The sequence below is a fragment of the Melanotaenia boesemani genome, chromosome 12, assembly GCF_017639745.1.
Source record: "Melanotaenia boesemani isolate fMelBoe1 chromosome 12, fMelBoe1.pri, whole genome shotgun sequence".
Lineage (NCBI taxonomy): Eukaryota > Metazoa > Chordata > Actinopteri > Atheriniformes > Melanotaeniidae > Melanotaenia > Melanotaenia boesemani.
The window spans coordinates 11609871-11637603 of NC_055693.1; the positions used below are offsets into that span (position 1 = coordinate 11609871).

Genomic DNA, 27733 nt, shown 5'->3' on the forward strand with positions numbered 1-27733 from the left:
CACCGTTGCCAGGCAGTACTGGCGAGGTACAGTCCCAGTAGCTCGCCTGCCTGTGAAAAGAGCCACGTTCCCTCTTGGACCCGATTCAAAACACTGTAAAAGCAATTAATAAACACAGACTGTGTTAATATCGCAGAATTAGAGAAGTGTGACAAAAGACAAATAGAAATAATTAGTTCTCTAAAATTATGCCCTCATTATTTTTTTTTCCCTCTCCCTCCATTCGCCTCCCTGAGTTTGGAGTCGAGAATGCACCCACACATTTCTCTTGGCTTTCATGCGGGTGATAGGCTTGTTTTTTCCCCCTTTTGCTTGTGTAATTTATCAACATCATTTTTTGCCATTTGAGGTTAATTATACAGCGAGGCTTGCAGAGCAGAGTAGAGGAGACATGGGTGGCAGACAAATGCTTCTCTAATTAAACAAAACACAAAAGTGCAGCCTGTTATTCGGTTTCATTCCACTCTTTGAGCCAGTGATCAGAGTCAAGAAGAAGCTGTAAAATACAGGGATTAGATTTTCAAGAAAAAAATTTGTTGACACCTCAACTTAACTTTAAAGCAGGACAGTGGCTGCTGTAGTTGTAGACTAAGTGTGAAGATTTAACACATTTAATTTAATACAATTACACTACAAAGAGTCAGCTCTTCATAAAAGTACAGAAGTGGCTAAATATACTAATTTGGTATGAAATAGAGGGCTATAATTACTCTGTATCTGCAAGTTATCTTTGTATTTAAATGATGACATATGGATTTCCTTTTTTTGGACATCAAACTGTTTGAGCTCCCTGCAGTGACTGAATGACATTTAATTAAGGAGGATTCATCGTTTCTCTTGGTACATTTTCCTTATTTTTGCCCTTTCACAAAATACCAGTTCAAGTAGACTAATCGCACATTAAAGAGTTAAAGGGACCTCACTTATTCTTGCATGCAAGGATGAATATTTTCCACTTTTCACAGCAAATTACATGCAGCATTTTCCCAGATAAATTGGGACCTCTCCCACTGATAAGGGCGGTTCTGAGCAGATGCAGCTGAGGCGTATTAAAGCAAGACGTTCGAGTAATAATGAGGATATTCAACCTCTGCAAGGTGTCTTGTATCTGGGTAAACACAGATAGCAGACAGTCTGCGGAGGTTATCACTACAGCGCCCTTCCCCAAACACAAACTGCACCCCCAAGGCTAACAAACAAACAAACCATTAAAAATGTACAAGGCTTATTCATAAAATGGATTGATTTGCCCCGATTATTACTATCAAAGGAGGGATTGCGCTGCTTTTTGCGGTTTTATGACTCATTAATTCTTCCTGAGTTGTAAATAATCAACTTTTTTTTCGCTTAGTCTTTTTAGTTAAGCTGTTCTACTGGTCTGCCTACTGTAATGTGTGTATCCTGACAAAGACCTGTCTCCTTAAAGCACAGCAACCACTAAAAGTCAAGCAAAAGAATAATATTATTCCGACAGAAAACCAATGATCTTGACCTAGTGCTGTGGCCCAGATGGTGGTGTATGTCTGAACAGCAGGCACAGAAGCACTAATGTTCATAAACTGAAGCTGTGTGTGTGTGTGTAGGGAGGGAGGTGTAGGAGGAGGTAGGGGGGACGGAAAAAAAAAGAGAGCAAAAGTGAGAGCCAGGAAAAGGGAGAGATTTATTGTCTCATCTGAGCTCCTGTACCTTGTATTGTCCTTTCAGCATCTGTTCTTCCACTGCTGCGGTCACTCTCCATCTCAGGGGTCAGAGAGTCTGCAAAAAGAGAGGGATCACCACCGTTAAACATGCCTGACATCCACCTATCACCACGCCACTTTCACAGCATCGTTCATTTCTAACAAGAAGCTGGGCCTCAGAGCTACATGCTACATCTCTGCTGAATGTAACTGAGGTGGACAAATCTGCTCCACTATTGTGATGATCATCAGCGATAAAAAAAGACACTTAAATCTTTTATTTAAAGTTTTTGGAATAATAATCCATCAAACTAGGACCCTAAATGGAATTGTTTGCTCTCATAAAGCTATAAAAAGGTAGTTAAATGTTTTAACAAGTTCAAAGGAAAATCACTCTTACATTCGAAATGAACAGTCATATTTTGTAATTGATCTAATAACTCCACACTGCATGCTGCTGGTGGCAGACCAATGAACCGAGGATGAAAGAAGCAGTAAAAATGTCCATATATCAGAGCCTGTGTTTAAAACACAGCTCTGCATTACTGGTTGCATTTATGTGTAAATGCATGCCATCAATAAATTTTAAAGACTTGATTTCTTTACTGTTTAGTTTCGATATCTTAGGACATACAGATAAAAGAAAAATGTGGTGCAAATATGTATAAATAATAATGATTAGTCTATTCTGTGTATCAGAGTTCAATCAGTTAACTTATCAACTGAAAACACCTCATTCTGATGACCGGTTATTTGTGTAAGGTATATCTTAGACATGCATGTTATTCACTTTAGTTCGAGCTTTTTAAAACTGTATAATTCTCCCCTAAATATATTTACAAGCCATTTAAAACCATTGTCTGGGCATTTTAGACAGATTAGACACAGATTGCAGATGAGATGGTAATGGAAATTCTTTTTAGTTGTACAGTGTCACAAGTGACTCAATTCACAGAATGTAATGAGTAATATTTTCTACTGTATATTTGTTCTTTCTATATTTATACCATTAGAGTTCACACTAAATGCTGTGATGGGCAGTTGCAGTGTCAGACCGTTGAGTGAACGCATGCTGTCAGAGGGCGAGGGCTGCTTCAGCGTCTGCTCTGCCTGCTCTCTCCTTTTGGATTCGTACTCCAGAGCTTCTTGAAGTTTCCTCTTGGCCTTTTTCTCCTTCTTCAGACGCTTCTGGATGATTGCTAATACAGGAGAACAACCAAAGTGACATAAAATGAGCTCTGGGGCAAATTAAAGGAGCCTTATTCTTCAACTGAAATCTCATTATAGCCATATTCAGGGAGCCAATGATAATAACCATTTTTTAAAACCAAGCACACCATTATGGAAAAGTGGAAATCAATTAAAGCTAAATATTTCATAATATATAAAGATCTAAAAGAGAAAATCTGGGCAAATAGTGACTTTGACTTAGCAAACTGCTAGGGGGAATTAAAGCTAATTGAAAAATTTATTGGGATATTTTTCATGAATTTCTCTCATTAAACATAAACGATACAGTTAGCGTGACTCTGATGCATTTTACATGAGACTGAGGGTGAGTTTGTATAGGATGTGTATTTCCAATTATGTTAACAGACTGAGAACAGGAAATCCAGAGCTATCGGTTTTATGTGCAAGCAAAGGCGAACACAGTAGCTTGTGTCTGTCTCAATCAGAAACATTAAACATACATGGAGAATTGTGTAAGTACATTCAGGAGCTATCGCATCTACATGAGCACAGGCCTGTGAAGTCTGAACGTGAGTACACGGCACACACTTACACGCATGCCTGCCCACCCCCCCCACACACACACATAGCTGACAGGAGGGATGCAGTGCCAAGAAGTCGTCAGGTAGTACCTCTGTTCTTCTGCTCCATGGCGAGCTGCTTCTCCAGAGTCTCCCTGAGCTCCCTCTCTCTGAACAGCTCCATCTTCAGCTCTGTCTTCTCAAGCTGCACCTGCTTCTCCTGAGCCCGTGCATTGTCAATTGCCACTTTAAGTAGGCCCTGCACACATATATGAATGCATATATATTTATATAGACTCTAAAATGTACAAAAAAAAGAGAGAACCTGGAATGGAGCAGGCTGGAGTGATGTAGGCTACTAAAAAGCTTTGAAATGACATGATGGGAAACCACACTGATAGTGTGTCACAGCAGTACCAAAATCTGGCTGCTGCAACATGATTCCTTTCAGTGTGATTGGCACCTGAACTGAACCTTTTGTCTGTGCAGTTTGCTGCACCACAGCTTCCACAAGATCTAGTAAAGCAGATCCCCAGTTTATGCAATGAATGTTGTTTTATTCTTAATGAAAAGAGCTGATATGAGAGCGATGGTTATGTCTGACCCCTTTTGGCCGAAGCTGTGAAATACAAGTGTTGACAGACTTGGCTTGCTGGTGCTTTTAGAAGCAGACATGAAAGGAAAGAGAAGTTTGGTGATTTGAGAAATGAAGAGGAGAAAATACAAGAAAGCAACAAGAAACACTGGGCAGCTCCTTCATGTTCTTTCAAAGACCTCCAGTTTCACACTGATAACTGCAAGAAGTTTGCTTTTAATACACAGAAGATTAATAACAATAAAGACAACTATCTCATCCCGTATCAGTTACCTTTCTGCCATTCAGTCCAACATACTCGTGTGAACGCTGTACAGTAATATGGCCATTTTCATTACAATTATTACCCATCCACATGCAATTACATCAAATGCACTGGGCTATAGCTTACTAATTGTTGATTCTTCTAACCCCAATTTATTCTACGTTGCTTTATCTTAATTTTCTGCTTGGTTTCATTTTGTTGATTTGTATATAAATATTCAAGTCGAAGATCATTATCAAAGATGACTTAGAGGAGTGTTGGGAGCTTGCGACGGCTTTCCTTGTGGCTCTCTAATTATCACGCCGAGCCAAAGGAGAAGCAGGACTCTGATGCCAATGGTACAAGTGCAATGAGAAGGGCAGCAGGGTGCACACATCATTACACCCAGACAGAAGGCAAATACATTCATCTTTCTGATTGAGGGGGTTTGAGCTGAAGCCTAAATAGCACTCTGAGTAGATGGGTGTTGTTACAGACTGAGTGTATCTGTGGTCCCTGCATGCATGTTAAGTAAAACTGTGGGAGGATTTTTAATGGCATCCTCTTTTTTTTTCCCACTAAATATGTACTCTTATAAAGTCTCAAATGAGACAGCAACTCATAGTTCAGCATGAAACTGGAAAAACTGTTTCACTTCCTGGCTGAGTGATCTGGCAAAAGTAGGATACAAAGCTGAGCTATAAAGAAACATTTAATGTGAGTATGTTGAGCTTATCATGGCTATAATCATGAGCAACATAGAGTTTTTTTTTTTATTTTTGGACCCATTCTTGAAAGAGTTTCTATTAAAACAAGCTTCTAATTGCACAAATCTGGAGTGCAAAGATGTTTCCAGACTACTTTAAACATCTGGCGACATATAAGTGAAGTTGCACTGTTCAATAATATGAACTGACAACAAGGTGTAGTTGTGTTAACTCAAGTTGGAGGACAATACCTGTATGTTGGTGAGAAGAGTCTCTATCGAGGACAAACCATCTGGGAAGAGAAATGGCGAGGGGAAACCAGGAGGCAGAGCTTGTCCAGCCAGTGACAACCGCTCATAGCTGTCTCTTGCTGTTGGGGTGCACATCGGGTTGTCTTCTGCAAAGAAACAAAACAATAAACTGATTAAGGATCCAGAAAACATTTGTTTAACTTGGAAAACAGGCGAGCAGATCTTTTTGGGCTTTGCTGACACGCATTGAGGCTGACACAAGCTGTGACTGGGTTTGTATTGATCTCCAGAGGCCGATCCCAGCTCTCCCCACCTTTCAAAAAAATATTAGACTGACATGTTCCTCTGAGATTCCTTCGTATTGTTTCTTCTCAAGGCCTGTGTATGAGGGGTTAAACAATATCAACCAGAACATAAATCCAGCTATCCCTATTTAAAAGATGTCATGTGGACTCCAAAATCAGGAGCAGGCCGGCAGTTGACCCCAGAGGCTCGGGCTTTCTTTGTGTATGCACGCTCGGGTGCCTGTCAAACCTAAGATGACATCATTCTCCATTCATCACCAGCAGAAGGGTAAGGCCCTGCCATCTGCTGTCCAGCCTCTCTGCAGGGCCTCAGAGGAGGGAAGAGGAGCAGAAGAGAGACGGGGGGTGGGGGGGGGGGGGGGGGGGGGGGGGGAGGCAAACTGGCAGACACATGTACAGCCCGCTTAAACTAAAACAGTATGTCAGACACTGCCGTTTGTTGCCCCATCAGATCTGACACATGTTTTTGTCCGATGAGCTTTTATCAGGCCAAGAATTTGTAAGTGCTACCATCTTGAAGAAAGGCAGTTTATTAAACACATCCAGTTCAGAAAAAAGGGTCTCCACAGGAAGTCTGCACCATCAGCTGTTTAACTGTTAATTCAATGAAATAGGGGGGAAAGTTTTATTTGTAATGTGGAACCCTGGCTGCGTGGAGCACAGCACCTCTCTGCTCTCATCCACTATTCATATCTGTTTATGTGGCAGACTGAATCTTGTACAAACAGCGAGCAGAGCTCAACAGCCCCTGCTTCTCCCTCCCATCAATATTCACCGACGCCAGCCAAGTGCTGGGAACAGCTGGTCTTACATTAATTAGTTTAAAGTATTTATTTCACCCATCCTCTGAGCAGATTGAGCAAAAACATTGGAGATTATTTCAAGCATCTGCAAATGCCCTGGAAACATCCCGGCGCCAAAAGTCGAGTGTTAGGATTCACAGTTTAGGTTTGTAATTTGGAGAACGTTTTTTTTTTTTTTCTCTGAATGTGGAAGATGGTGAAATATGCACCGCTGGTCCGTGGAGAGCGTAAACAACCTTTCTCCTTTTTCAGATGAAGTTCACTCCTGTTGATTAATTAGAATGGATGGTTGCCTAATGGATTAAAATTTGTTTATAATTTGACTTCATAAAAATAATGAATTGCCTACTTTTAAGAAGCCACTCCTGTGGTAATTCATTTTGTTTGGTGCAGTCCTGTCTACATTTTGAGGTGGGCGTCTGGCTGGAGATATAAAAAGCACTCTCCTTTAACAGTGGCACAACATGAAAGTCCCATTTTATCTCAATAAAATAACTAATCAAAGATCAAAAGCATTACAGCTGGCTCCAGCTTAGGTTGATATAGATGTATTGCATGCATTATATGCATGCATCACCCACCTCCAATAAAATCACCATAACAACTAGAGACGTTAGTAGACCTCGGGGAAAGGTCTGCCGTTGTAGCTTTGTAATTGATTTGTACTGTAGGCACTTTGTCCCTTATTTAGTGTTGGCATTAATCATAAATCATTGCTTTAACAAACTCCGGCTTCCCACTCAGCAGGCCTCCCCTTCCAACACAATGTTGGATCACAGAGAATATTTGATGGCTTTGTTGCGGGGGAAACAACCTGTCATGCTCTGGGAAAAGCAAACAGCGTGTTTTGTTCGACACACTCAAACTACCGTACAACACCTCTTGTCAGATAACATTTCCACCAGGAGCGATGCATAAACACCGGTGTTTTTAGAAGGAAAAGAAATGCAAAGCTAATACATGGCTAATTCAATCAATGCAATCAAACATGTTTAATGAAGCTAAATGTAAATTCCTGTGGAACACGATCTAAATCTTTAGTTTCTGTGCTTCTAATGTTATTGCCACCCCCTCCCCTCTTACTCCCGGTGCCTGGCTGCAAATGCTGGCATGTGTTTCCATGTTTATTTCTCACCATCGCTCCAGAATCATTGACTTCAACTTAATTACAGCGACAGGCGTTGGAGTGATGGGGGCCTGTGGAATGGAGTACTGTTTCCAGGTGATATTTCTGCACTAGCAAAGCTGCCAACAGCAGCTGTGACAGCCTCTAGTGCTTACCGTACGGTAAAGGTACAGTTAAGGCCCCGACTATGAAATACTGTGAGGAAAAACACTCGCAGGTCACCCCTGTCACAAATAGCATTTCATGCACAACTGTTTCGGTGGATAATAGGAGCCACAAATAAAAATGGGACGCTGTAAATACAATGCATTCTGAATGAAATGCCATAATTTAAAACAACCCCCCCCATCCTCTCTCTGTCCTCCTCCACCCTACTCTCAATAGCTGCAGAGGGAGTCCTTGACAGTGTGCTAGCAATGATGAATCACCTATCCAGTTAATTTTCTCACTCCTCGTGTGTTGTGCTGCTAAAACAGGGGCCCAGGAATTGACTTGACAAACTATGAATGTAAAAAATATCACTTGGAGGGATCTGGGCTTATCTCCAATTTACATGTTATTAGATTTGTGTTGCAAGCAGCACTTGGTCTTTGCAAAGCTGAAGCAAAAAAGATGGGGCACATGATAACCGGAGATAAAACATGTCCAAAACCCACTTGAAAGCCTTTGAAATATTTGATGGAAAGTCACAGGGAGTGGAGAGAAGCAGAGGAAAAAGTGGCCTGATTTAAAATGTGACAGACACACATTGCAATCTGTGGTAAATCTAGAAGAAACCTTGGGAAATTTAGCTGCAATCTCTGGATAAATAGCTGTAATTGACCTTGGGAGTTGAAAATGTGCCATATGTTTCTGGTTCCTGTGTTTGAAACTGGCTCCCTCAGGACATTTCAGCTGAGTACTCACACAGAGGCAGGGAGAGCTGGAGGAGAGGAAGATGCACTGAGAAAGAGAGCAAGAAAGAGGGTGAGTAGAATGCCAGGAATGAGGGATAGGTGGTAGAAGACACAAGACGGATGGACAGATAGGAGAAGCATCGTCTGAGGTGGAGGAGGCTGGAATAGAATGGCTGTGCACAGAGTCAAAGACTGAGAAAGAGAGATATGGGGAAAGAGAGAAGTAGAGCAGAGGTACATTTGCCCGGCCAGTCAGTGTGATATATTGACAGGTGAAGCCTTTGTCCTTGCAAACCTGTGTTCCTCCCAGCAGGAGAACTGAATGCTAAACCTAGAGGTTGTCAGCAGAGCCAACACAAAGCAAAGCACTGCTTCTCACTGCACAATTACATTTGATTTGACCTGCCAGGGCTGCGGGGAAACCAGCCTCCTACAAATGGAGTAGTTATGACCTCTCGGATAGCCATTAGCAGCCGACACAGCATTATTCCACCTGCACTTAAAGCACTGGATTTTGAAAATCTTGTCTTCTGGTACAAATGCAGTAATGCAGAGCTGGGCAGAAAGAAGAAAAAAAAAAGTAGTTGCATGCAATTTGAGCACTTGAAAAAAACATGAAGTTAGCTGATCTTGCAGATGATGTCTGCTCTCTGAAGGGTCTTTCAGGCAAAAAAAAACTGCTTTAAGGAAGTTTTATATAACTTAATAACTTGTAATATTTTCTGTCTTGTTTGTCTTGACTTGCAATCACTACAGAGATGCAAAAGCATGTTTATAAGTATCAATACATGTAAAAATAAGAAGATAGTAGGTTATATTGTAATATTGTAGGGTTAAGATTTACTAGCATGTAGGCTGCAGGATCAGCTGTGATGAAAAATGTATGGTGATCCATACAAGACAAATCACTTTGGATTGACTATCACTGTGTGTAATATACAGTATAGACTGTGAAGAAAGACAAAACACATGCACTCACATGTATGCAAACAAAGAGTCTCAAATCATATACACATTCATTACACACATGCACGGCACATGCACTAATGTGCCCTCATCACGTTTAAGCTAATTTCCTTTTCATCACGGAGAGAGGAAAATGAGTGTTTGCCCCATCCCTGCTGAGGGACAAAGTCAAGAGCCCCGGTCGGTTTGGGCTAGATTAACAGGTAACATTTGGCTCCCACTCTCTTATCACAGCATGAAAATCAAACCGTGTGTTTTCCTCTATCGCTCTCTCTTTCTCCCCTCCCTAATGTTCCCTTCACTTAGAGATGAAATCGCTTGCTGCACAAACCCATTTGGAGAGAGGAGAGAAGGTGAGTGGGATAATCAGGCTGGCCACTGGGCCGTGTTTCCTAAATGCTCTCCAAAACATTACTGTGCACAGGCATAAAATTAGCACCGGGACCTTAAAATGTTGACATTTAGCATGACTTTTTGAAGAGTGACACCCTCATATTTTCTTGTAGGATATCATTAAATTTCAACTGCCCTATGGCTGTGCCTTTCCATTAATAACCAATTCAGTGTGTCACTTCTCCCCCTTTTCTTTCACTCACTCGCTAGCCACCTTTTTTAAAGTAATGAGTCCATTGCTTCGCCTTAATAAATTGAATCGTATTCTCAAGGCCATATGAAGATAGAGCCACAGATGGACAGGCTGCATGGAGGAAATAACCATAAATCCTTTACTGTCAGAGAGGCGGTGTGAGGTGACAAAAGGAGACAATCACAAACCTCAACAGGGATGACACGGGGGAAGGTTAATCCTCTCTGTTACAGTTTTTTGGTAGCATGGCTAAAAGTAGATATTGTTCCTTCAATTGGAGATGCCTCAACCTACGAATAATTCTGGGCTGTCAGATTGTCTACAACTGCAACCACAGAGAAAACAAAGAACTTTTATTTGTACTTATAAATTAGTTGCATTGAGTGCAATGTCGTGCTTTAATTAAAAGCAGCCAAGGCAGATTTTATCATTTCTTTAACAGCCAACTTAGTAAAAGAGGGAGAGAAAAAAACTGAAGTGTGTGTGAGAGAAAAAGAGAAACAGAGCAAGAGGCAAGGGAGCAGAATCTGTGTTGACTTCCATTCAGGAGGAAGATATCTTGTCTTTTTATGCGGCCCATGTCATATTTATTGCATAAAGGTCAGAGTGTTCATTTGTTCAAAGTCAGCGTTTTCCCTCTCTCCTCTCCTCCATGTAATAAATGCAGGGGCTATGTCATTATCGGACCTCTGAGGATTACAGGCTTGGCTGACTGTGATGACTGCATAAAAGCATGCAGGACTTTTGTTTCTGCCAGCGCGCACCTTCAAATGAGCTCTTAAAGATATCAGGAGTGGGGACAAAAACGGCATTTCGTGGAGTGCCGAACCCAGTTAAAATGGAACGAGGCAGAGAGAAGCGAGTCGGTTTGGGTGAGAGACCACAGGGCTGAATCCATGACCTTAGATTAAAGTACGATCAGGAAGGTAAGGTGCACTTGAGAAGAGCAAAATAAACTTGTGGCTCAGGGGAGAAAATAGCAGACTTGAATAGATTTTTGTAATTCCCCTATTGACTATGAGGCCAAACTGTCAAGAAGACAATACTTGGAGAAGGACATTATTGTGAGGCACTTTGAAGATGCTCAGATTGTCTTTGCATATTGACCTCTGTTGTCCAGGTCCATTTATTGGCAGAAGAATCCCAGAGATTAAATTGGCCTCAACTATTGATTGGGCATTTTGCTTGAATCATTCCCATTTCAGAGGGGGATCATTTGTACTGTATACCCCACTAATCTGTCTGACCCACTAATCATCAAGCCATTTATGTCTCTCTCTTTGTTTAGTTCCCCTTTGTTTAGCGTTTATTAATTCATTAGAGCAACTTCTCATGCAGCTTAACTTAGACAGTGACTGGGGAGTCCTGTTTCCACCCGATAGCAAAGTGCATTCCAGCAAAATATGCCACCGTATATGCACCCAACATCACAATACACATGCCAATTACATATTGATAATTAAGCATTCAAACAAACAAACAGAGAGGAAATCCCCCATAATCACCAGGTTTTAATGGAACAAGTATAAGCTTGGTGTGGTTAGCCAGATAGCCTGCTGCTAGATCAGAGCTTCGCTGGGTTTGTGAGGGGAGAGGAAGGGAGGGGGGGTAGCATGCAGACACATTGGTGTCATTGCCTGGCATTGCAATCCTACAGGGAGAGGCTTCGCTGTTCTGTTGCTGGTTGTACGAAAGTCGACGAAGGCTGGCGCTAATCCAGACTGGATATACTGAGCTGCTTTTAAATGAAGATGAAAGAACAAAGGAGGAAACGGGGAAACGTAAACTTTAAAAGGCCTGGCTTAGGAACACTTGCTCCGTGGCTGGCTGGGGTAGAAGCTCAAAAACTAACGCAAATCCATTAGTACGTAGTCCTGTTTTCACAGTCATAAAAATACTTAAGGGGTTTAAATAGAAGAGACGTGTTAAACGTGTGGAAATCTGTTTTGATAACATTATTCATAACAGTGGCTTTGCGCGGTGTGAATTAATAACACTTCATTTACAGACGGAAGAAAGCTGGCATGGTATTTCCAGTTAAAGAGATTAATTTTTAAAGACCTAATTGACAGGCTGGGGTTAGGCAGGATAAGCAACAGACTATGAGGCTGCAGCTGCAAAGTCAAGGTGACTGCAATACTCTATTCTGCTTTCAAAAAGCAGAATAGAGAGTAGAGAGAGAGGGAGTGAGGAGAATTAGTCCTCAAGCACTTTTCCCTCCGCCCCCTATTCTTCCTCTCTTTATTAGGAATGATTTACTTTCTCAGTGAAAGGATATAAAAGCTCAAGTATAGCAGTGTAATTATCGCAGAGTGAAAATTTAAAGGTTTGACTCACAATGTCCTCAAGTCAGCCAGCAGACTGCCAGACGATAAGAGCGACTGTGTTCAACACTCGGCATCCAATTGGTTGTGTTTTATAGGCTTTGCCAAGGAAAAGAACACAAACAGCACTCGGCTCTGCAAGTCTGTAAACATGATGGACTGTGGCAAACTACTCGGGCTGGTGTTTACCTTGGCAGAGCCTGGTCCTGGCATGTCGGCAGCATCACTTAATTACTGTTTACATGTAAATATTAAATTATACAAACAACCCAGCAGAATGTCTCCAAAAATACAGAAATACACACTCAGGGTCAACCTTATCTGTCTGCAACAGTTGCAAGCTGCAAGAGTAGGAATCGTTTTGAATCACAAATTTGCCGCATTGTACATAATCTTCATAATTGTTTAATGCTGTTGTCCAAGGGCATTCAGGTAAATATGTTCCCACAATCTGCATAATAGCAGATGCTCAGATATGTAAAACGCGACTTGTGTTCTCTGGGAGAAAGAACAAGAAGAAAAAAAAAAAGAATGCCAAGGTGATTGGACCAAACAGTTTTATCAGGATACAGGATTGTGATCATTAATGTCTCAAGTCAAGACAGGGAGATGATTGCTTTGATTGCAGACCTGTTTTCCTGACAGTCCAGAGCAGCACATATAGTGAAGCACCGGTGCCTACTGTGCATCTTTGGTATGGCTGAGTAAAGCACTTGTTCATTTGCAGTGAAGGGTAACATGAAACAGGCCTCAGCCCTCTGATGGACAGGGAGATTTCACCTTCGCCAGTGAATGATAATGCATTATTAAATTTGCCTCTCTGCTCACTAGATACACTTAGCTGACCACAGCATATTTATCTCCCCATCCGAGGCTCACGTCTTGGCAGGAGAAAGCATTCTGTCACTTTTGAGGCATTTCAAAGATTAAAAAGAACCTCTCTCTTTTCAACGTCCCTAAAAGCATCCCCCCTTTTCAGTGAAATGTGATTAGCAGGAGATGGTGTCACGCAATGGAACATTCATGAGGGGGAGAACAAATATCCAAATGAACTCCCATGTCCTCAAGGAATAGCCCCTCTCTGCACCATCAGCAATCTCGCTCACATGGGCTGGGGAAATTTGATTGATCCTCTATTGAATTATTTTTTTGCACTCTTTCATTTCAACAGGACGCACTGACAAGTTGTTTGATCATAAAGCATTATTGTCTGCCAAGTCACATTTCAGGGTTGTGATGGCTAATGATCTTGCCTCCTGACTTAGGGAAAGTCAGGTAGTCAGCATGTGTTTGAAGCTTGCAATGCCAAGGACATTGGGAGGACTGAACAAAACACTAAGCATTAAAGTCAAAAAGATGAAGAGAAGGAGCTTACACTCAACATCGAACTTTTAATGATACTGTACGAAGATACCATCAATGTCAGTGAAATATTTACATCGCAAAAAGAGCACAAAACTCAGGCTGAAACTTTTGCCTGACCCAAAGTCCCCCACCTGCCTTTTTATCATCGCAAATGCATATGCAAAGAAGGAACAGAACAAAGACTACAAAGGCTAGAAATCACTTTTTTGTCTTTTTCATCTTTTTTTTCAAACTATATCCCTCCTCTCTGCATGAGCCCATCAGCATCCACAGGTCTATGCTCAAAGCAGCAGTATGGTAATTGAAAGTGATGCAGGTACCTGCTCCACTTCATCATTCAAACCGTATACTGGGACTGCAGACTGTCCAAGAGCACTAAGAGCCTCAACCGGCTATCTACATGCAGCCTCCTGACTATAAAAGAGGCGTGGCAAATGAGTTTCGTCCATTGCGGTCAGCACGGGTGCGAGATGCATCAGCGATTTGCTCGGATATTAGCAAGATATGAAAAGATGCACCTCTAGGTGACATAATACACCACAGCCTTCCATTTGTGCTTTGGAGGACATTATGAATGCATCTCCTGTTGTGTCAACAAGTATATATAAAACATTTACCATGGAAGTGCAAATATCATATTACCAATGATTCATCCGCTTTTAAAATATGGTTTACAGAATCAGTTTACAGACTGCAGTTGCCTCTGACTGGCATTTTTCAAGCCTTTTAGCTCAGTGTAAAGGAAATTTCTGACTGCAGAGCGAGGTGTGTGTTAGTGAGATTTCTTGGTGAGAGAAATGCTTGTACTGCCACGTTTAAAAAAAACAAAACAAAAACACTACAGCATCTATATCGTGCATATGGCTTGTGTTTCAAACACCTTTTCCCTGAGGAAATAAAATGATATCCAGTGTTTGATGTCCAAAGTGAGTTTACAGCCAAAGGCTTCCGTACCTTTCAAATTTCCCCTTGTTTGTCAGCTACCTGCTGTTTCACGAGACAGAGGCTTGTCGGAAGCCATCACCACCGACTTTCTGTTTGAAGCAATTCAATTAGTCACATGTGAGACAACATTAAGCTTTCTACTCCCCCCCCTTCCCTCACACATCATCTAATCTCCCTTTTTTCTCAGGCAAAATTTGGACAAAAAAAAAAAACAAGTTCAAACAACAGCCTCCCTCCCCACACTTCCAAATAATAATAAAAAAAAAGAAAACTACCATCTGGTTTTTCTGCACATGGTGACACAAGTTTGGAAACTATCTATTTTTTTCTTTTTCTTTTTTTTTTTATGACAACAAACAGCCTTTGTCCTTCATAACCAGAGATGACACAAAAAAGATGAGACGTGTTCATGGGATATGAGTGATGAGACATTATAGCAGCTGTCTCTGAGGTGTCTGGCTATTTAAATAGTCTCCATATGAGCCAAGATGCTGCATCCTTCCTCTGCACTCACTGAGCTCTCTTCTAAGAGTGCATTGCTAGAGATTAATTTAATGCTCTGCCAGGATCATAAAGATCAAACAAGTGGAGAGATATCATTAAACTATTGGAATGTTATCTCATTTATCTAAACAAACTGATGCGATGAACAAGCCTAATTAAAAAGCTCACCATAAACAAAGCTTCGGATGACGAGGCCTTTTCCCTCTTTAACAATGGAACGCATTTATTTTATTAATCTAATGCATCGTGTATCATATCATTACAGTTCAATATTTCTATCATTAATTTTATTCCCTTCACTTAAAGCTTTTATTGGAATTACTTTGGTTATTAGTTAGTTCTAATGTATTGGTTACCTCCATATCTTGCTGTTACAATCTCTCTTATCTCGCTGCATAAACCTGTGCATGTTATTCAAATTGCCTCATTTATTATGATAGCTTCCTCATGTAAATTGTGCTGACTGCTCGCCCTTGCACAGTCCTCATTAGACTAATGAAAACCTTCAAACGAAAAAACTAAACAACCTGCCAAATAAAGGTCTGGGGTTATTATGAAAATTACAACTGTGGGAGCCGGGAGAAGCTCTCTTCATTAATTCATGCTCAGCAAATTGGTAACTAATTTAGTTGCACTCCTCTGCATTAATGGGTTATTTTATAAAAATGTTTTCCACAGCCCGAGACCTCTGGTGCACACGCTGGAGAGCTCAGAATCCTAATCAAGTCCAGTGACATATTAGGAATTGACAATCTCAAAGATAATACAACGTGTTTGTGAGTTGCTGTGCGGAGGTCAACTAGTTAGAACTGCCGCCGACTGCAGGGTCATTTGCTTTCTCTTCTAGTGTTGCAAAGAAATTAGAGTCATTTGTGTTGATTTTCTGAGTATGAAGGAGGCACTTCAACTTAGATTTGTGGAAACATTCAATTGATTTATGTATGTGGATCCTTAGTTAAGCCTCTTTCTATATTTGTTAGCATTACTCTTTGTTCGTGCAAGTCCCCTCTTTTTTTTTTTTCTTCACACAAACACTTAAACACACTCACATAATCACATACATGCAAACACAGTGAGACATTTTGTGACCCTTAGATTCAGCTCATGATCCTGCTAATTATTACTATTCACTGCTTCACACTCTGTGTGTGAAGGTCTAACACTGATCTTCACGTCAGCCTGGCCAACAGGGAACACACAGCCTGATGATTTCCATAGTGGGTTTAATATGATTATCAGCTTCACCCCACCCTGTATCACCCAGAACAGCACAGCTCTGCAAAAACCAACAGAGAATACTAAAATCTATTATTTGCTTCATTTTATATTTAATCCACAACGCTTAGTAAGATTTTTATCTGTGTATTGATGTTTTTTTTATTGCCTTTTTTTAACAAGTTAAATTGAATATTTATTAAATGAGCAATTAGAGAAAAAAAAAACATACTAAGGTTCAAGGTTCAAGATTTTAAACAATTTTTTACAGCCAAAGTAAGAATTGATTATGGGAAATAATATACTGTATGTGAGTAATTTATAAATATAAAAAGTAAAAAAATGTCATCTGAGAAAAAAGGGATGAAAATTCACAATATTCAAAGCCAGTTTTAATGTTGCCAGTCACTGGTTTAACAGGTTAAAATAATTTTGGTTGATTACAGTAAAAGAGCTTAAAGGGTGTCACTAAAGTCAACACACTAAGCCATACTAGTGTCGTCATTTAAAACCAATTAAACACACACTCATACATATTTACTCAAATGCTGTTTTTTCTTCATCTAGTATGCACAATTGATCTTTAGGCTAAAACTTTAGCTTGATTAGCTACTTTCATACTGTTACCGTGACACATTCACCAATTGGGATAAAACAGACATGTAAAGATTCAAGAGGATTTCTTTAAATACAAAACTAAATAAATTAATTAAAATTTAGCATCACTGCATTATGGTTCAGCCATAATTTATTCATTTATTGTTTATTTTCACATTATTGTCTATAGCAATCATGTTCAAAACTGTATATATAGATGGTAGCAACTGCAACTTCCTGCAACAGTTATGGTAACTGTTCACTGTTTAGGCTACTGCTGCCAGAAATTACATGCAAGAACTGCATCTGACAGACATCTCTAGGAAATTAAGCACATCTGTCAGTTTAACTTACAGAAACATTTAACCCATGTACAGCTTCCAGCTCTTTACATATTTAATTCTACTGTAAAGTTGAGTATTCTCAGTCTGAAGTCAGGCCCAGTATTGGTCTGAAGTAAAACCCATGTGGCCAGTTGAGAAACTGCAGTTTTGGGCACTTCAGCGTCAGCTTTATTTTTTCTGATATAAAAACAAACGTAGTTTATCGAATCGAGCTGCTCGTCTTCTGTTGACAAACGTGGCCACTGTGGGCGTCTTATCTCCACTGCATCCTTGTTTTTTCAGTTCAATTTTTTTTTTTTAGCACAAGACCTCACTGGGTTTGGGGTGTTAAAATTATTTAACCTACCTGATTGTCATCAGACACTGTTTCCAGAATTGTATCTTGGATTATAATTACATATTCTGGACTAGTTAAGCACAGCTTTAAGTCAAGTGTGTCTGTCACTGTCAAACAGAAGCAACAGTAACAGTTAAAAATGTGTTTTGTAGCAGGCTTTTCAAAACTTTTATTGTTTACTGTTTGGTAGATGACAACCTTTTTTTTGTGTTCACAAAAAACTTTTCCTCACCTTTGTCAATGTGCATCCTCTTTGCTTCATGGCTCATGTCGTGGGCCAGGTCTCCCTCTTTAGGCCCAGGTGCCATGTTGGGAGACAGACCTAGCAGGGCTTGGTTCATGGACAGGCCATTGTGGTGTGCCGCTGCAGAAAGGATGACAAAATTTTTGTCATTTACTGTGTGATTAATTGTGTATTAAGGTTTTATTTAAAAAAAAACAACAAAAAAAAACCTACGTATCCTGTCTGAGGAGCTTTCTGTGTGGGCTGGGGAGCTGGACACACTGCTGCTGCGGTGGGACGATGGGTGACTGCCCGGCCTCCTGTTGTCTTCTAAGGAAGGGGCAGGGGAGGGACTGTCCGGCACTCGTTCCTGCAACCCCAACAGCCACAAATGCACACACACAAAATAAATCTCCAGTGCAGACTGAAGCATTGCAGACAGAGTTTAAGCCATTTGATGCAAATAACATTTCTGCTTTCTCTTTTAAAAGTTACCTTTATAACAGAGGTGACCATTCTGGAAGGTAGACTTTGGCCCTGTGCTGCAGCAGCCATGTTTGCAATGGTGCTGAGGTGGTTCATCTGGCTCATTGCCATGGTGACAGAGGCTGGGGGCAGGCTGACTGGAATCAGGGGGTGTGGCATCATCATGAAGGGGAGTTCCAACCCTGAGACACATGAAGAGGTTGTTGGTTACTCAATGATGCATATTATGAGTGAGATATTCACAGGGGAAACTTGTGAATCTCTGGCTGAAAACTCAAAACCTGACGGTGTTAATTCAGCAGTCAGTAATTCCCACCACTGCGGTGCCCTTTAAATGGGTGTCCAACACAACCCTAAAGCTTTGCACTGCCATCAATTAAAAAGAGAATGATTTAATAATAAGTGCTTGGGTAGCTTATCAGGTTAACATAATACACATAAATATTTTACTGCACGTGTTAATAATAGATACTGCTGCAATAATTATAAAGAAAATTACTAAATAAAATTGGGATAACTATTTAAACACTCCCTTAAAGACCAAAGTTTACACTGCAATAAAGAAACATTAATTATTCTATGATAAATAAAAGGCACACTTTATGGAAATTTTCTTAGTATTTATGTGCAAAAAAGAATGTCTGTAAAAACAAGGGCAATCACAAAGCCATTACACAATATGACTAGTTAAATGTGCTAATGACAAACAAGAACTGTTTGACTACAGTGAAGCAATGACTTCAGGCTAATTATAGCAGCCTATAGACCAAAAAGAGTTTAGACTGCACAATAATAAGATTTCCAATTTATCCCTCTTTCATATGCGCACAAATTATTCCATTACAACATCAGAGATGTACTGCAAATGTTTTAAATTATTCAATTGCTGTGTGGCAATACTTGCCTAATTAGGAAAATTGAAGACATTAGCAGTCTGAAAATGTAAAGAATGTCCAATAAAGATACCATAGGGGGTTAGCAGCTAGTCAAACTGTGGAACTGCAGTGTGCTTTTGAATGGCTTAATGAAAACAAGACAACTTTCAAAGGACACGAGCGCAGACAGAAGGTCAAAGCTAGGTGTCTGTACCTCCCTCCCCAACCATGGCACCCCTTCCTTCCCCCCTCTGCTCTGTGGGGACTTTGAACTGGCAGGATCAAAAGTGACTGGGAAGAGTTTGGTCTTGTTCCTATGCCGCTCAGATGCTTTTCCTCAAACGCTTTAAAGAAACCCTCATAGACACTATTGGATCTGATTGAGCCTCTCTGTTGATTTTTCGCTCCTTTTTTCTCTCTTTCTTGGCAGCCTGGTTCAAGGTAAAAGAAAAGAAAAAGCTGCGTGAAAGAAAGAGGGTGGATAAAACAAAAAGAAAAAGATACGGCGCTACAGAACACCATCCACAAAACATCTCCGCTCTTCTTTTCCCACAAAACATCAGTAGCCAAAGGGCAAGGAGATCTGCATGGCGAAGCCTCTAAAGAGAAGGACACTGGTTGAAAATGAAAGGACATGAGAAGTACTTCTCTGTCATTCCACCTCCTTCCAAAAGAAGCATTGATTTCCATAAGAAAGATGCCATGCAGTTTCTCAGTGGTGAGTATTCCCAAACAATATAAAGCAGGGGAGATTAAAGAAAGGCGGAAGCAAAGCAGCACCTTGTATCAGCGCCTCTGCTGAAGCTCAGACTGAATCAATTACCACTCAGCAGGCTAAGCTCAATTAAAAAACACCACAGAGGGCCCTGATTGTAGGGGTACTTACTGTAGGGCAACATTGGAGAGATCTAGGCTACCGATCAGGCTTTCAAGGCCACTCAAGGGCTAGAGAGAAGAGACTTACTCTGCCCTTGAGGTAGTTTCATTACACCTATACAATCAACACATACATGCATTAAGACAGATTTTCACCATATCAATAAAGTTTGAAAAAGTGATGAAAAGTCAACAACAAAAGCACAAGTCTGCCACCAACATTCCTCCACTTATCTCCTTGCTATTCCTTGTACTTGATGATACAAGGATTTCATGATGTGTCTCACCAGAGTGACAGCCTGGCGCAAGAACACTGGACTTCTGTTCACTCTAAGCGGGTATTAGTCTCGCTTTCAGTGCCTGTCCAGCCCCTTTCATGTCACCCCATCCCAAAGCAATGTTTCTCCCATAAAGACCCATTCAAGCCGCTGTAGGGGAATGTGCCACAGAGCAACAAGGGTCCACCAAATCCCTTTATTTGTAGCTGAAAGGAGCCAGGTGAGGAGGATATTTATTTATTCAAGGAATCTGGCTTTCTTTTTTTGTGTTTTCATGTCATCCATATGCAATTTCTTCCCATTTTGTCCTGTTAATGCAGTGCACTGCCTCAAACACTTTAACTTGGATTTAATAAAGTGGGATTTTTGTGTTTTTCTCCTCAAAGAAATATAATTAAGGAACAGATATTCTGGTTGGATTACTGCTAAAAATGTATTTATCAGCTTCTGTTTATCTCTAACACAGAAGTTCAGACCTGATGAGAGGTGAATTCCCACAAGCCCCAATCTCTCCTGAAGGGCATAAACAATAGATTTGGAGTAATTTACCTGAAGTAAGCCAGAGGGATGTGCAAAGGTGAGCTGCTATTTACCATCATTAAAACTACAAATCACTTAATACCAATATAAACAGCTCAGCTATTATGTTGTGCAGTGCTTGTGAGTTCACGCATGGATAAGCAAAGATCTGAATCGCAGAGGATGCATTGAATGAATTAAAACAGCCCTTGGTAACAACATGATTAAAAAGCTGTTACATCAGGACCAAGCCTGGCTGACGGTAGTTTCCGTTACTTAAACAAATCACACACACACACACACACAAAAAACTGATTAAACGTTGAATGCTTTAAAATGATTAAAAGAGAGCAGTAATTCATATTGATGACAAAAATGATAACTTGCAGTGATTTGTGCAGCTGTTAATCTTCATCGGAACAGAACTGCAACTTTTCTGGTCATCTAAATCTGCAGAGGGAAATAAGAAAAAAAAAAGAAAGAAAGAACCTTAAGCCGTTGAAAATTGTATGAGAAAGCAACCAGCCCCTTACCCTTAACTCTGTTGTGGACAGATTTCCCCTGACAAAAATTAAACTAGCTCCTACTTGGCACTTTATTATCTCTTCAACTGAATGATTTATTGTTTGTGGAGCGAAAGAACCAAAGAAAGGGGGAAGATTACATTTCCAGCCAAAGCTCAGGCTTGATCTCGTTTTTTACTCCCTCTGTCCAGGAAAAAAAAAAAAAAAAAGCTCCCGACAAACAATAATGTCAGCTGTAATTGATCGGAGGTCGCTGGCTGGGCCTGCAGTAAAAGCGCACTATTTAAGCGACAATCGGCCCTGCGCTCTTCAGACGCTGGCTAATGAAGCTGTCTGTCTGGGCTATTTACCTTCTCTTAAATGGAAGGGGGGAGATGTACTGTAAGAGACAGGGCTGGAGAGGATCTGCCTCTCGCTCCTGTGAAATAGGACCTGCACATGCCTGAGGAATGTATAATTGGTTGGCGCAGCCAAAGCTGGGAATCCGGTGCTAATTAAATGACTTGTTTAAAGCCTATCTGTCTTTGTTTGGGAGGCTCTGGGCTTCAGAACAATGCATTGTAAATGCTGTTGTCAAACAAACATTCCTGGTTATCCTCTGATTGGAATTGAACAAGACAAAGGGCTGATTTGCTCTATGCTAAGCCTTTAGTTTTCATAGTGTTGAGATGTTTTTTTTTCCTGCTTCTGATCTGTCAAACTGAACAGGGCCATTCCAGTCAAGCTGCTAAATGGACCAACTGGCTGCACAATGCATATGCAGTGTGCAAAACAATCCCCGCTTTACTGTTAATTGTGCCTCTAAAAATGCCCCCATGTTGTGTATGCATGTCTCCAACAAAGGTGAGACGGAGGTGCATGCACACGGAGAGTCTTTGTTGTGGTCGTATCAAGGATTTGCACACCGGTCCCAAAAGGAAATGAATGGCTCATGAAAAAGTGGATGTCATGCCGCAAGACATTTAGGGGCTTTCTCTGTGGCACTAATCAGCTATTCATCTTTTCCATAACTGTTAATCTCCTCCAAAATCAGAGGTCCTGGATGTGAGATGGAGGAATCTTCACACCCATTAGATCAAACATAACACACAGCCTCTATAAACATGCCGCCTGCTATCGTGGTGCCACGTAAGACAACACAGGCACTTGCTTACATGTGCACAGAAACAGAACTTCTCCCACATTCATACAAGCGTACACACAAATGCAAACAAGAAAAAAAAACAAAAAACAGACACACATACACACACAGATGGCAGGTTCAGTCAAGGCTGGTGAGTCCTGTTTCTCATTAAAATGGGGGGAGTGAGGAAGGTATTGAGCTTTGATGTAGCCACCCACAGCCCTTCAGTGTCATTGAATGAAACTTTGAAGCTTTTTGTGTTTACGCAGTTAATGCTGATAATAAAGCAAACATCTTGTCTTTGTTAAATATCTGCTTTACACTCACGTATGCATGCACACACACACATATGCATGCAGACATAAACATAAAACGAACACATAAAAAGAACACATCACACACCAACAAAGAGAGGTAAACATGAAAACACACACTCAGAAAATGATGCCGAATAGATGATTGTGCATGAACACGCGAAGCCAGCTAGACATAAAAACACATGCAAACAATATGCTTTACATTCCAAGAGCCGCGAGGATTGGATACATTTCAAGCTAATTCACATCAACAAAATGTGCTTCGCATCTCGGGATAAAGATACACAATGATTCAGGTGGGCAAAGACTTCTTGCCAAACTGCCTCATGTAATGTGAGAGATAGCATGATAGGAAAACATTTCTGGTTTGATGAGGTAACATAATTGCTTTCCAACCCAAACCACTGGAGTGTAACATGTGGTAGAAATTATCAAGGAGACAGACAGAGGTGTTTGTCCTTTAAGTGTATAAAATCGAAGGCAGGCAACTTTTATAGGATAATTTAAATCCTCTGCTCTAATGGCACGCATTCCTTATGAAAATTGAAAGATCAATCATCTCTGTGACAGATCTGTTGTGAAAGAAGTTCTTCCTATCTTTGAAGAGAAAAATGCTAAACAGGTTTTTTTTCACTACGACTCCCCCCACCCCACCCCCCCACCTCTATCCACGCTGGTCTCCTGTTTTAGCTGTCTATTTGTCTCTTTGCTGAAAATGTTAACGAACAGGGCAATAATCAGGCCATATGCTTGCATGTGGCAAATCTCATTACAGTAAATGACCTTTACCATCCAGTGCCAACATCCTTGTGCTGGATAACGCAGGGCGTACAGAGCATGGGGTGGGGGGTGGGGATAGTGAGTTTAGTTAACGCAATCATGGACGTGAATAAGGTGAATGGCCAAGAGAGCCAGGCCCCCTTCAGGACACATTAGCAAAAACAAGGCTCGAGTCCCTAATTTGGGTCGGAACCAGGTTCACTTTACATTTGTCACATATCACTCTTGATAAAACGCACAAAAACAGGCGCGAGAGCCCTGACATCCGAGCACTTACAATAAGCCGAGGCGCGGAAAGTGCTGCGAGCCGAAGAGGAGAGCAGAAGGAGAGGAGATATTACTAGCAGCTGTTACTACTGCGGGTGCAATATATTCAAGTCCAATCAATAAAGCTCCTGCAGACAGTGACACCCAAGCAGACAGAGGAATCATTTTCATCTGATACTTAGCAAAGGCTCCCCTTTTAAAAAGATTGCTTTCAGTCAATGACAACCAGTTGTCATTTGACTAAAGCTCCCGAAATGAAATATATTGACGAGTGTTATCAATCACAACCCACTCTACCCGTCATATCAGGTTAGTTGGACAGGTGGTGGTGGGGAGAGGTGGGAGTCACTTTGCATGTGGTCATCAGATCATCTGTTTTAATTACAAAAATATTAGCATCACTACCTCCTGCGCTCTTACTTCCTCCATTATGGCCTACAGCCACAGCGCTAATGAGTTCAAGGTAAGAATGTGATGTTTCTCATTGTAACGCGAGTTTTACATAATTACTTTTTTTCCTCCCAATTATTTAGCTGAAGTGAGCATTTCTGTTGAAATTCAAAAGAAATACCTCCATTTGTTTGTTTACACTACTGTGAGGAATTCCTTAACACTGTTTGAACTTGCTCAACCTCTCCTCCTTTATCTCCATCCCAGAGGAAAGGCTTTGCGATGGTGAAGATGTCTGGGTTCAGTATGGCTGATAGCTCAATTCGGGAGAGGGTTCCCATATCATAATTGAGAAAGAAAGGGGGGGAAAAAGTGTTTCATCTCAGGCATTTAACAAAAAAACACCTTTTCAGAGCAAAAGCAGAAGCAAGTATTTCTATACGAGTCCTGATAGCTGCAGAGCCCGGCAATGGGACATTTTTACATTGTAATCACAGTAAGAGATTGTCATTTTGTTGTTGTCATCACAGTATCATTACTGTTATTGTGTATACTGTAATATCATTACTCTATGCTAATGTGTCCTCTTACACATAATCAGAGTAAAATGAGAGCACATGATATCCAGGGCTCTAATGCAGCACCATCTTAGCTGCGTATGTGGAAAATGCTCCTATTCTATGCAATTACACGCCATGTATATTTCACATTACTTCGACCTGCGAAAGCTCATCATCACTGAAAGGTTGAATGTCATTTATTACACGTATCACATTTACACCAAGTGACATTGTCTTTTCAAATTGTGTTGATCTCTTCACTTTCAAAGGTCAGCCCCTTCCCTGGCTAAATTCAACCTGACAGAGAATAGTGAGGAGGGGACAGCCGAACACATGCATCACCCCCGCATCAAAGCGTTCCAAATTAATCTATCCAATTAATGAAGAATGAGGCCTAATGTTGATGAGGGATGACAACTCGACTGGTCAGTTGTTTTTTATAGCTCTGCTTCTGCTATTGTGAACTAACCGCAAGAGACAATCAGACAAATATTTGCACGCTGCTTATCCCTGCATCCCTTCTTCTCTCTAACATTGCGACTCAGCTGCCACTCAAAGATGATAGAACTTGATATGGATCATTACGGAAATAATGTTTAATCAATTCCCCCTGTTATTGTAATCTATTTCTGCAGTTGTCTGCGTTTGTGTGTTTTGCAGCTACACCGTGCCTCGCAATTTCCCAATCATGCATATTCAAGTGTTACGCCGATGCTTAACAGCGGACGCAACTGGAATTAGAACGAGGACATTAAACTTCATTAAAGAGAGAAATGATTATCAGGTTTATCTTTTGAAATGTCTATTAAAATGTGTGTGTCGTTCTTCACTTATCTGTCACCTGGCTCCCATGAGCCTGGCAGACTAATAGAGAGATGGTGAGGGCCAAAGCCCAAGAGAGAGACAGAGACCCATCAAGCTCTTCGCTCAGCCTGGAAAGCTGCCTGTCTGCTCTGCCACTCTCTGTCTAGCTCAGTGTGTCTGACTCAGTTAACACCACTATCCCCATTTCCCCGACAGTGGCAGCTTTAACAGACCGTGCGTTGTCCACTGAAGCCTTGATATCCCAAAAAAGAAAAAAAAAAAAAGAAAAAGAAATCAGACAAGACAATACCTGTAGTAGCAAAAGAGGTGTTATGATATATTCAAGAAATTAGCTCTTTTCAGCCTATGGCAACAATCTAGTATCTCTATAGAGCTTTGGCTGACAAAAGCTCCCATAAGAGCACTAGAGAGGAAGATGGATGAAGTTGCCCCTAGACACTCATATCAGGTCAGCGTGTGCTTTATCCCCTAATGGTTAAGGTTAGGATTGAGTAGGGGGTGATACTAGATCTGAGCCCGAGGGCTGGAGTTCTGTCTAGAAGAGCAGGAAGTTACAACCATCCTCCATCATGGCCCACATTTAGCAGCGCCGGGCCACCAGCACCAGTGCAGCTAGCAGGTTGGAGTGCCGAGCTCGCTTGTTGGATGTGTCCTTCCACCCAGAGAGCTTTATTATTAGAAAGGACATAAACAGACTAATTAAATCGCAGCAGTGGAGCTGAGCTGACAGCTGGCGCAGAGAGTGTGACCAAACAGATCCCTATCAAAGTGCAGGAGTGGTGTGTCTATATGTGTTCTGCTTTTGTGTGCAAGAGCGTGTTTGCTCATATGCATGACTTTATGTTCCATAAGTACGCATTTGTGTAATTGTATCCATTGTAGATCATTTTACACTGTAATTTCCTGCGCATCCACTCTCATCTTAATATCTTATCAGTCCATCATGAAGCTCAGAGACTCACTTGGAAGGTCCAAAATGTTACAAATGCTTTCCAGCAGAGCAGTAAACACTCCAGTAATTAGTGCGTGGTATCCGAGCTGACTTCATTCAGCTCGGCAACGTGGCCAAGCATGGACCCCATATAGAGAGGAGCCTAGTTATGCATTGATCTTAGAAAATTAAGCCTAACTGCCCCAGATTGCAGTGTCTTGATGTACCTTCTGGATGAGCAATGTGCTGTACTTGTACTGTTTGTAGAGTAAACAGGAGGATTTTGACTTGCTGTGCTTTAAAATGAAATGCTGAATAATTAATGCCGTGGCCCCATAAAGTGTCGTTATCTGTGTGCGCAAACGTAAAACCCTTGATGATGAGAAAATATGGTTTTAACAAGTCAATAATGGTGAGTGCAACAAGAACAGCCTAATCAATGAGGCTGCAACGTTTGCAAACAAGGACTTGAATTATAATGCCAATAATTGATCTCTTCCATTTTGCCTCTCTCCTTCATGTGATGTCATTGTTTATTGATTGCATCCTGTCAGTGAGGGATGATGGGAAGTTTCAGAGTTTGTTTTTGCTATGACTTTTGGCACCCCTCAGCCTCCCACCACGCACCTCTCCCCTCCCCCTTCCTCCCATTTGAAATTTGCAAGCTGTAGCACCAGCTTAACCAAAAAGGATTAAGTCCCATACCCAACTGAGAACACAGATAATGCTCAGTAATTGGTAAAAAATGAAGATGAATGGGACAGCTAGATAAGGACCAATTAGCTGCTGGGAGTGTACAGCTGTGGTCTCCTCACAGAGCGCTCTCAGGGGCCAAGGCCCCCTCTTTCTCTCTCATGCGAGTGTGCGCACACAGACATCCACATGCACACATGCAAACACATGCAAGCGTGAGGGGTAGGTTTTGCAGAAATTAGCCTGATGACCCTGGCAAGCGAGAATGATGCTTCCTCATCATCTCACCCAGAACCTCTTCTCTCAATTCTTAGTGAGGCAACACTCCAGGTACCTGTCACCACCTGTCTGACTTCAGCCTAGCATGTGGCTTTCCCCTCCCCTGTTGGTCCCAGGCAGCCTGGACAAAAGCCTCACATATGTGACAAAGAACTTTTGCATTTTTAACAGCTTCTAAAGCTTATGAGATGTAACAGGTGTAGGATAGATTCAAAATGCACAGCACAATCTGAAAGGAAACAGCGAT

The 27733-nt window shown here is 41.2% G+C and overlaps 1 protein-coding gene across 7 annotated transcripts in view; it reads right to left on the reverse strand.

Moving 5' to 3' along the window:
* dachd (dachshund d) overlaps positions 1-27733 on the reverse strand; it is a 91773-nt gene that overhangs the window by 4096 nt on the left and 59944 nt on the right. The window contains exons 4-11 of one of the 7 annotated variants that reach the window (XM_042002448.1): positions 21185-21247; positions 18259-18431; positions 17998-18133; positions 17773-17904; positions 5228-5373; positions 3542-3689; positions 2687-2878; positions 1687-1755 (exon numbers count right to left, since the gene is read on the reverse strand). In XM_042002448.1, the coding sequence (XP_041858382.1) occupies positions 1687-1755; positions 2687-2878; positions 3542-3689; positions 5228-5373; positions 17773-17904; positions 17998-18133; positions 18259-18431; positions 21185-21247 (1059 nt within the window). Of the gene's footprint in view, positions 1-1686; positions 1756-2686; positions 2879-3541; positions 3690-5227; positions 5374-17772; positions 17905-17997; positions 18143-18258; positions 18432-21184; positions 21248-27733 lie in introns of all 7 variants that reach the window. The other 6 variants (XM_042002447.1, XM_042002450.1, XM_042002449.1 and 3 more) reach the window with 6 other exon arrangements.